At 54.0% G+C, this 11,049-nt stretch overlaps 1 protein-coding gene across 1 annotated transcript in view; it reads left to right on the forward strand.

The window, feature by feature from the left end:
• CAMKK2 (calcium/calmodulin dependent protein kinase kinase 2) overlaps positions 1-11,049 on the forward strand; it is a 40,624-nt gene that overhangs the window by 27,869 nt on the left and 1,706 nt on the right. The window contains 8 exon segments of the mRNA XM_023746091.1: positions 26-66; positions 68-226; positions 881-934; positions 3,073-3,146; positions 3,246-3,333; positions 4,456-4,584; positions 7,216-7,316; positions 7,832-7,874. Coding sequence (XP_023601859.1) covers positions 26-66; positions 68-226; positions 881-934; positions 3,073-3,146; positions 3,246-3,333; positions 4,456-4,584; positions 7,216-7,316; positions 7,832-7,874 — 689 coding nt within the window.

Below are 11,049 nucleotides of genomic sequence, written 5' to 3' on the forward strand. Positions count from 1 at the left end.
CCGTCAGGCACATCCCCAGTTTCAGTGCACTACCAGAAGATCATCCACCGGGACATCAAACCTTCCCAACCTCTTGGTCGGAGAAGATGGGCACATTAAGATTGCGGACTTCGGCGTGAGCAACGAGTTCAAGGGCAGCGACGCGCTCCTCTCTAACACCGTGGGCACACCTGCCTTCATGGCACCCGAGTCTCTCTCCGAGACCCGGAAAATCTTCTCTGGGAAGGTAGGTTTGGACCTGCCGGAGATGCTGAGTTCTGCCTGTATTCGGGTCCTCTCAGTTATAAGCACCAAGAAATCCAACTCATTGTGGCTGAAACAGTGAATCTGTTAAATCACCTAGATGAGCGGGGTGCATTTGGCTTCGGGAGGTGGTTAGATACAGAGATTCAAATCGGGATCCATCTCTCCATCTTAGGTCTGTTTTCCTGAATTGGTCCCCCTCCCCCCCACCCCCAGGTGGGTTGGCCACCAGCAGCTCCAGGCTACTTGCTATCCGTTTACCAACCTCAGTAGAAAGACTGTTGGTCTTCTGAAGAGCTCGAGCAAAAATCCTGGGATTGGCTCTGATTGGCCCAGCATGGGTCATGTGCCCATCCTTGACCCAGTCACTGGCTGGGGGAAGTGGTGCTCTCATTGGTCAGTCCTGGGTCATGTGCCCATCCTTGACCCAGTCACTGGCTGGGGGAAGTGGTGCTCTCATTGGTCAGTCCTGGGTCATGTGCCTACCCAGAGGCTGGGGGCAGGACCAACCCCATGGACTGAGTCCAGGAGAGGTGGTTCCCGGAGGAAAGCTGGAGGAGTTGAGGCTGGACAGGCAGAGTGGTAGGTGCCCCTCACCACCGCTGTCCCCTCACACGAAGCTCCTTTTTTCTTGCAGGCCTTGGATGTTTGGGCCATGGGTGTGACACTCTACTGCTTTGTGTTTGGCCAGGTAACAGGGTGGGGGTGTCCTGCCTCCTGAGTGTGGCTGGTTTTTATTTCCACAGTTAGATCTGAATATGAAAAAGGATTCCTTCCCAAATGTACATGATCTAGTATAGGATAGTCATATCTGTGAAAACATGATCTTCTAAAACAGAAGGATTGGCAGAGGCTCTTAGAGGTTGTAAATAATTGATAGATTTAGGGCAAGGACAGCAAATGCTGTCCCCTCCCCACTCCAAAACCGAGACAGACATCACTGATCAGTGACTGCACTTTTTCTCCCGAGCCCAATACAGCTTTGATGTTCTCAACAGTGTTCCTAGAAGCTGTTTGTTGCAGGCATGGAATTGGAGTGGAAGTTAAAATCCATTTGGCATTTTTAATTTAGGGAATACTGTTTTTTCTTTTCTTTCTTTTTTTATTTTGCTCTCTTTTTTTATAGTATTGATATTTAGGGACTTCTATTTTTAAAAAATACGTTTTTATTGATTTTTAGAGAGAAAGGAAGGGAGAGGGGGAGAGAGAAACATCAATGTGAGAGAGGCACATCGACCAGCTGCCTCCTGACACACCCTGATCAGTGATCAGGCCTGCACCCTGAGCACATGCCTTGACTGGGAATCGAACTGGCAACCAGATGGGCAACCTTTTGGTGCACAGGACAACGCCCAACCAACTGAGCCACACCAGCCAGGGCTAGGGGCTTCTATTTTTAACTCTGAAGTTCGGATTGATTATGTGAGCCGTAAAAGCATGGATTTTCCTGCTTTGTGAGTTTGTGCTCCTGTTGAGGAAAACTTAAGAAACTGGCCCTGTGAGGACATAAAGGGGTTTGTAATCTCCTCCTCTTACCCCAACATTTGATCAGAAAGTTTCAGTCACATAGCAAAGTTGAAAGAATTGTACAGTAAACACTCATGCAGCCGCACCTGGATTCTACCATAAAGAATCTTGCTACTGTATCACCTGTCTGTCCATCCTCAGTCTGTCTTATTTTTTTACATATTTCAGAGTTACCAACATCTCTGCACTTGTAAATGTTTCCGGGTGCAATCCTTAGGTAGAGCTCACTGTTTATTAGTGCTCCTCCCCCCACCCCCCCCTTTTTTTTTGTACAGTGAGATGTACACATCTTAAGTGCACTATTGAAGGAGCTTGTCAAATACACACCTGTGTAATCCAAACTGCTCTCTCAGGTTAGTGCTCTTAATGGACTCATTTTCCTAGGACAGGAGTGGGCCAGGTCACTTCCTGAGGCTTTTCCCAGCCTTCTAAGCACTCACATAAAGGTTGCTTTTTCCCGGGCTCCTTCCGGGTCAGGCCCTCCCTCCGCCGGGTGAGAGCATGGATTTGTCCCCCGGCAGGTGGTGCACGAACAGGCTGCGGGATCAGCCCAGCCGAGGCCTGAATCCCAGCTTTGTCCTTGCCAGGCAGGACATGGCACCTCGCTGAGTTTCTATTTTTCTCTCCCATCAAATGAGAATAATACCTACTATTCCTTATGGCTACTGAGAGGATCGACAGAAATCATCCAAGTACTCATTCATTCAACACGTGTTTATTGAGCTACTCTGAGCCAGGGATGTTCCTGGGCAGTGGGGAGACAGCAGTGAGCAAGATAGGCGAACAGGCCAGGCCTCTTGGAGCTGATGTTCCAGCGCAGGAGTTCGACAACAAACACACACACACACACGTAATAAACGCCAGGGAGAGGCGCGATGACGAGAAGGCCAGGGGTGGGTGCGGCCTGTCTGCCTCAGACAGGAGCTCAGGAAGGCCTCCCTGAGAAGGTGCACTTGGATTCGACACCGGAATGATGGGAGAAAACAAGCCAGGCCAGTGTTGGTGGGGAGAACATTCCAGGCAGTGGGAACAGCCAATGAAACGTTGGTCTTGAGAAACTTCAGTACAAAGCCCTTGCCAATCCCTGCTGTTACTGTGACGACTTCTGAATTGTTCTTGGAATTACTGTTGTTCACCTAGTAGGTGGGTGAGGAAGAGTGTGTGGGGAACTGTCCTTTCCTAGATCAGGCCTCTGGGCTACTTATTTCTCGGTTGTGACCCATGTGGAGTGGCCGGCACAGGGCGGCCTTTACAAGGACAGGCGTGCCAGCCATTGACGGCCGCTCCGACCTCTCTTGGCAGTGCCCGTTCATGGACGAGCGGATCATGTGTTTACACAGTAAGATCAAGAGTCAGGCCCTGGAATTTCCAGACCAGTGAGTATCGCCCGGCTGTCCTGAGTCGCTTCCTGCTCAGAGCCCTGAGTGGTCCTGCGTATCTGACTCTCAAGCTTCTGACGTGTCTCTCGCCCGCAGGCCCGACATAGCCGAGGACTTGAAGGACCTCATCACCCGCATGTTGGATAAGAATCCCGAGTCGAGGATCATGGTGCCAGAGATCAAGGTACCTGGGGGCCACTGCTGCCCTGTGGAGTGCGTGCCAGCGGCTTGGCCTGCGTCGTCCGCTGCTTGGAATTGTTTGGCTCGACCCCGCCTTGGCCAGGCCCCTCGCCCCACATCCACGGCGTCATGCCCTCCTTGGCACCGCTGCCCTCCCCTGCGCAGGAGGCGGGGGCAGGAGGAGGATCTGGGGCTTGTGTTGATGTGATTGTGTAAGTGGGATCTGCTGCCAGCTGAGCAGCTAGCACTCCGATTGGCTTCGGCTGATGGCATCCACCCTCCCCGGACCTGACCGACCGGGGCCTCTCTGTGCTGCACACCCTGGCTGCCAAAGGCCTGGGCCCTTGCCTTGACCTTGCCCATCCTTCTGTGAGAAATTGTAGTGAGGGTGGGAGGAAGTTAGTGAACAGTTTGACCCCACTCTCCACCCTGGCCTGCTGAATTCCATCCCTGTTCCAGAAAGTACTGTTAGGAGACACCCTCCCCCCCCCACCCCCCACACACACACACTTACACCCTACACCCAGCCAATGCCACACGCACACATCTGGCTCATTAGGAAATCTACAAATTTGCTTCGGGAACCCCTAGCTTACTAGCATTTGAAGAGGGGGAAGCCCCAAAAGTTACCGATGAGGGCTTAGACCCTAGGGGTGTGTAGTGGGGGGCCAGACCCCTGCCTGAGTCCTCTCCGTATTGTGCCCTTCCAGCTGGTCTGTGGTCATTGTGCCTCCGTGAGCCTCTGTTTGCCCTTCTGTAAAATGGGGAGGATGCTGCCTGCTCTGAGCTGAGCTTTCCAGGCATCAGGAAGAGATGCTGAGGAGTGATGGGTGCTCCTCGGGCAACTGCAGGTGGCAGATGCCAAATTGTAGTCACTTCTGCCAAGACCTGGGGCCAGATGGAGAATCCGGTCCGTGCACATCCCACCTCGTAGCTCCCTCCCATTCTCTGTCCCTCGTCTCTTCCACGTTTCCCACCATCTTGCTCCCTGCACCCTCTGCTTGGCTTATCTGCTTTCTTGCATGTCTGGCCTCCGGCCACTGCCTCTCCCCTCGTGCATCCCTTCCCTGGCTCCGCTGTCCTGCCTCTGGGAGCCAGCCCTCACCCCTGCTGTCATTCGTTGAAGCTGCACCCCTGGGTCACGAGGCATGGGGCGGAGCCGTTGCCATCGGAGGACGAGAACTGCACGCTGGTCGAGGTGACCGAAGAGGAGGTCGAGAATTCAGTCAAACACATTCCCAGCCTGGCGACCGTGGTAAGGCGGACGAACCACTGACCGAGAGCAGGGACAGAGCCACTGGGGCCGGAGGTGGACCCTGCCAAGACCGGCTGAGACGCAGGCAGGCGTCTGAGGAGCAGACGCTGGGCCTGAAGGTCAGGGTGTGGCTGACTCTGCCCCAGACCCACTGCCACCAGCCTCTGGGCCTTGGGCGCACATCAGGCCAGGTGCCTGTATCTTCTGGCCTCGGTTCTATCTGCAGCCAGGTCTTCCTGTACTGTAGAGGGGTAGCCCCTCTCCCAGGATCCCACTGCCCCTCCCGGAATGCCTGCTTTCAGAGCATGGCGGGAACAGGAGAAGAAGGACCAGGGCGGGTGCCAGGGATGGAGCTGGAGCCGAGGTCTGTGAGCCGGGATTCTCACCCGGTGCATCTCCAGTCTCCAGAGCGAACGGCTTAGCTCATCTCACGTCTGCCGTGTGTGCTGCTCCCGGGCTAGCAGAGGGGCTCCCACTTCACATGCCGCAGAAAATCCTTCCCAACTCGGGAGGGTGGGGGTTTGATCCCAAGTTACCAGCCCCTTTTATGGCCTCACACTTGCATCCTAACCCAGGAAGAAGGAGCCAGAATGTGGAGTCCTCAGGCTTAACCCCGGAGACTCTGGGAGTCACCCACTTGCCAATCCCCTACCCATCAGGGTGCCTGGCTCCAGGTGGGAGACCAGGACCCTCAGGGACCCGGATCCAGGCAGCAGTCCTGTGACAGAGTCCAGCTGGCCACCTGCCATGGCCACCTCCAAAGCCCTGGGCTGCGTTTGGCCAGCGCCGGCCCCGGTAGACAGGCAGGGCCCTGGGCTCCGGGAGGGACCTCGAGTGACTGTCCCCGTAGGAGCCCAAATGCTGGCTCCTTCTCTCCAGCTTTGCACCTCTCCCCCCTGCTTCCTCACACACTTTCTCTCTCCTTCTTCCGAATCCTGAGCCCCTTCGCGGGCATCCATTCACATCCTCCTCCTCCTCCCCCACCTGGAGCCTCTGCATGACCTTCACTGTTAAAAACTCACCCACACCCACTCGCTCTTTCTCATCCACCCACTGCACCCACGTCCTGTGCCCATAGTGGGGCAGGCGGCTGGCGTCAGATCCCGGCGCCCACCGTGGGTGATTCTGTTCCAGGCTTGGGATGTTCTTGGGAGAAGGTGTCTGCCCCTGAGTCTGAACTAGTCCCTGACTATTCAGGAAGCACTTGAGTGGTTTCTCAGGCCTGTGCTGGGAGCAGGGGTACCATGATGAATAAAACCGACAGGGCACCTGCCATCCTGTAGGGACACACAGTCAACAAATAGATGTGCTGTGTAACTGAGGGGCCTTGAGGTGTGTCCCTCAGGGGGGACATGGGCCAGGTGATGGGTTGAGAAGGCCCCCTGGAAGGATCGGCTGTGCGCTGAGAGGTGTGGGAAGCACCTGCAGGATTTGAATCGGGAGCAGCATGATCAGGGTGGGCCTTGGAAAGATCCCATGCGGAGAATGGACTTTGCGGATCTTTTCTTCGTGCTTAACCCTTGGGCAGGCGTGTCTCCTTGCCTAAAACGCAATCCCCTGAGACAGTGGCATCCTTGCATGTTGCTGGTGGGGATATACAATGGCACAGTCGCTGTAGAAAACAGTCTGGCAGTTCCTTCAAAACATTAAACATAGTTACCATGTGATCCAAGAATTTCATTCCTGGGTATGCACCCAAGAGAAATGAAAACATTTTGTGTGGAAAACATGTCCACACAAACACTTGGACACGTGTTCATAGCAGCATTATTCATAATAGCCCAAAAGTAGAAACAGCCAAAATGTCCACCAATCGGTGAATTAATAAAATTTATATCCATGCAAAGGAATGGAATACTGATACAGCATATTATAAACCTCAGAAACATTATGCCGAGTGAAAGAAACCAGACACAAAAGGTCACATGCTGTGTTGTTCCTTTTACATGAAATGTCCAGAAGAGACGCGTTCAGAGACAGCAGATTGGTGTGTGCCAGAGCCCCGGGAGGCTGGGAGGCCGGGGAGGGGGGGAGTGACTGCTAATGGGGGCAGGGTTTCTTTGTGGGGTGATGGACATGTTCTGAAATTATAGAGTGCCGACACAAATCTACTAAAAACCATGGAATTGTACCCTATAAAATGGCGGGTCTGATGCTGTGGGAATTATATTTTAATTTTTAAAAAGTACAGCCCCCTTTTACCTGGAGAGCAATGGTTGGGGTTTTGTGGGTGTGGTCATAGAAGGCTTTCACCGAATGTAGAGGCCTGGCCTTGCAGACGAGGCAGGTCGATGAGCCAGGAGGGCACACCGTGATGGCTCAGGTGCAGGCCAGCTCTCCTGGAGCACCGGGTCCCGGGGGGTGGGCAGGCCAAGACTCGATTGTGACCTGACTTGAACATCAGACCAAGGAGTTGGGACCTTGTTGGCAGCCAGGGAGCCATGGGAGGTGTTGGGAGTGGACCAATCAGAATTGGTGATGGCTTTGGCTGCGATATCCCAGATGCTGCCCAGTGTCTCCCAAAGGCCACAAGCCCCAGGAGCTGAGCAGGAGCTGGGGGAGGAAGGATGAGGGAGGATGTTACCTGGACTCCCACCTCCCGGTGACTGAGCCTCCTCTTCTCCCCTTCAGATCCTGGTGAAGACCATGATTCGAAAACGCTCCTTCGGGAACCCGTTCGACTGCAGCCGGCGGGAGGAACGCTCGCTGTCGGCGCCCGGAAACCTGCTCAGGTGAGTGTCCACCTGCCTTCCTGGGGTGGGTAGCTGGGGCCAAATGCAGTGTAGCCCTGTGCAGCCCACTCTGCCCGGGTCCATCCCTGGAGTGCTTCCAGCTGGAAAGACTCAGACCCGGGCACACTGGGGAGGCCAGAGCAGCCTGGCTGTGGTCTCGCCCACCCTGGCTCAGCCGGCCTCCTTGTGCTCATAGCATACCCACCTAGAAGTTTTACCTTTCTCGGGGGGGTTTCACTTTAACTGGGGAGCTCTAGACAATCAGAAAGCACTTTTGTGGCCCAGAAGCAGGCGTGCTTGATGGGGCATTCAGCCCTCTGCTGGGTGAGCAAGCCAGTGTCCCCCATGAGGGGCCCTACGTGTCTCGGCAGAGCAGTGTCCTCATAATCGCCCTGGCAACCGCTCTGCCAAGCGGGTATTTGGGGTCTGAGTGTCCCAGGGGTGGGGGACGGGCATCCCATGGATCCCAACTGTCCCTTCTCACTTCCCTTTTCCCTCCCCTCTGGCGATTCCAGCAAAAAACCAACCAGGGAATGGGAGCCCCTGTCTGAGTCCAAGGTAAAGCCTGCCTGCCTGCGCAGTAGCCTCTGCCGGGGCCTGGGGGCGGGGGCAGCTGCAGAGCACGGGCACCCCCACCCTGGTGGGCGGCGGACGGGCCTTCCTGCTGCGCCCAGGCTCACCTTGGGCCTCTGGACTGAAAAGCAGGGCACCAGGGGCTTGGACCCGACGGCAGGCGTGCATGTGAGCTGGGGCTGCAGGTGCATGGCGCTCCACCCGGAATGCCCATGAGTTCACTTAGGTCCTACGACCCAGCCGGGCACCCACCTATGCTCAGGACCTGTCAGTGGCACTGGGGCTCTGTCCCAGGGCCCCGTGGCTGCCCCTGCTCTGGGTCGCCCAGGCATGCTGTATCTGTGGCTCTGCCTGCTGCCTCTCCAGCATCCCCCCTTTCTCTGATGGTTAAGACCTAGGAAGTAAGTCCCCTTTCCCGTCTGCTGCCAAGTTGTGTAAGATCCTCTGCCTCCGGGGAGGGTGTAGCCATCCCTCTTCCAAACGTAAACCCGGGTCAGTGTTAGCACCTCCTAGGACAGGTGAGGATGTCGGTCCCTGTAGGACTGACATGACAAACTGCACCTTTTCTGCCACTCAACCCCCAGTGCCTGGCAGAGTAGCAGTTCTTCCCACTGAGCCTGACCCACCACCTCAGCCTCAGCTGGGAGCTCTAGGCAGCCATTTCTGTGATTTAAATGCAACTTTATTGACATATAATTCACATACCATACAATTCACCCATTTAGAGTGTATATTATATTTCAATGGTTTTTATTTTTTACTGTTTAATTTAAAAAATATATGTGTGTGTGTATATATATATATATATATACTTTTATTGATTTCAGACAGGAAGGGAGAAGGAGAGAGAGATAGAAACATCAGTTATGAGAGGGAATCATTGATTGGCTGCCTCCTACTGGGGATCGAGCCTGGGCATGTGCCCTGACCAGGAATCAAACCGTGACCTCCTTGTTCATAGGTTGACACTCAACCACTGAGCCATGCTGGCTGGGCTATTTTTAAATTTTTTTAAGTTATGATTTGAGAGAGAGAGAGAGAGACCAATGTATTGTTCCTCTTATTTACACATTCATTGTTTATCCTTGTATGCGCCCTGACCAGGGAATGAACCCGCAACCTTGGCATATCGGGACGATGCTCCAACCAACTGAGCTACCCAGCCAGGGCCCAGTGGTTTTTAGTGTGTTCACAGAGTTCTGTAGCTGCCCAACTCCTCCGTTCCCCAGCAACCACTAGTCTACTTTTAGCTTCTATGGATTTGCCTATTCTGGATGTTTATGTAAATGGAATCACACAGTATGTAGCCTTTTGTGTCTGACTTTCGCACTCAGCATCATGTTTTCACGGTTCATCTGTGGTGTAGCAGGTGTCAGTGCTTCGTTCCTTTATACGGCTGAGAGATATTCATTCCATTGTATGGAGAGACCACATTATACTTATCTATTCATCTGGGGATGAGCACTGTTTGGCTATCACGAATGAGTAACGCTGCGATGAACTTGCACAAGTGTCAGCTTTTTCTTGTTAGGAATTGGCTTAGATGAAATTTATTGGCCTCCCATACATAGAAGTCGGGGCTTATGTGGTAATGTAGGAGGAATGCTTGTTTGGGGATTTAAAAAAAATATATATTTTATTGATTTTTCACAGAGAGGAAGGGAGAGGGATAGAGAGTTAGAAACATCGATGAGAGAGAAACATCGATCAGCTGCCTCCTGCACACGCCCTACTGGGGATGTGCCTGCAAACAAAGTACATGCCCTTGACCAGAATCGAACCTGGGACCCTTCAGTCCGCAGGCCGACGCTCTATCCACTGAGCCAAACCGGTTAGGGCTTTTGGGGGATTATTTATGCTTCTCTGGGGCAGTGAAAGCAGCAGTTAGCAATGAGAGTCATGTGTCACCAGCCTGCGAGGCTGCCTCAGTCCCCGCCGGATGTTCCCATATGTCCCTCCTACAGAAGCATAATGGGCTGGCCTTTCTCTTCTCAACCTCAGTTTTAGGGTTTGCCTGCCTGTCGGTGTGCAAGACTGTCGTTTTTAGTCTTTTATTCTCAATGAGATCAACATTGCAAGACATCAGCAGACTGAAATTGTCCCAAAGCACTTTACTGCCCCTTTATTCTCTCATCTGCAATCCCAGCAACACCTGGGGGTTACCTGCCCTTGCCCTCAGCCCCCAGGTGGGATGCTTTGGTTGTCCAAAAGGTCCAGCACTCTGGACCTATAAGGCTTAGTCAGTCCTTGGAGCTTGGTCCCAAGTCCCATCTGCAGCAAGACCGGCCAGTAGGGCAGAAACCGAGGGCCTGCTTGGGCATCGAGGGACTGATCCCTGGGAAACTTGACCCCTCTGGTTTGGCAGAAACATAAAGCCAATGAGTGATTTTTAATCAAAGAGGGTTTCTTCCTAGGAATGTTCAGGCATCACCTTTTCCCTTCCCATGTGTGGGGGCCGTCCCCCTTCTGGCCAGCGGCACATAATGGGCACGAGTCCTGTGTGAGAAGCGCAGCGGCTTCCCTTAGAAGGGGCAGCTGTGCCTGATGGTGTCAGAGGGCGTGGGCCTCTATGAGGGATTTCCCCTCACATCTCCATCACCCCACCCTTGTCCGTCACCCCAGGCAGCTCTGGCTGCGGAGCTTCAGGATCTGGCTCTCTGGGACACAAGGATGCCTTTCCTCCTGCCAGCGTGGTCTGCTCTGGTTCCTCACATCGCCAAGAGGGGGACCCTTCTCTCTGCCAGGGGTGTCCCTTAGGCCTGTTTGCTGGGGGCAGTGCTGTTTTCTTTTGACAGCTGGTTCCCGATGGCTGGCTGTGTGGCAGGCCCAGCCCAGGCGGTCCTCACTGTCCCCAAGAAGTTCACCTGGTGACAGGAGACAAGGGTCATGGTTCCTGTCCTGCAAGAGTCTATAGCCAAAGGGGGGGGGGGGTCCAGGTAGCAAAAAACCCGCAGTAAACACGCTGCGGAGTGGGGCCCAGGCGGTACTTGTTTGTGCCCTGTGCCGGGGATTTTAAGGTGCCTCGCGCCAGGATTTGCATGCCGTGCTTATAGGTCCTTGGCTGTTGTTGGGACAGGACGCTTGTTTTCCATTTACAGAGGGGGATACAAAGTCTCCTTTAGAAAAATGGCTCTGAGGCCCTTCGGGAACGGGGTTAGGC

The sequence above is a fragment of the Myotis lucifugus genome, unplaced genomic scaffold, assembly GCF_000147115.1.
Source record: "Myotis lucifugus unplaced genomic scaffold, Myoluc2.0 scaffold_626, whole genome shotgun sequence".
NCBI lineage: Eukaryota > Metazoa > Chordata > Mammalia > Chiroptera > Vespertilionidae > Myotis > Myotis lucifugus.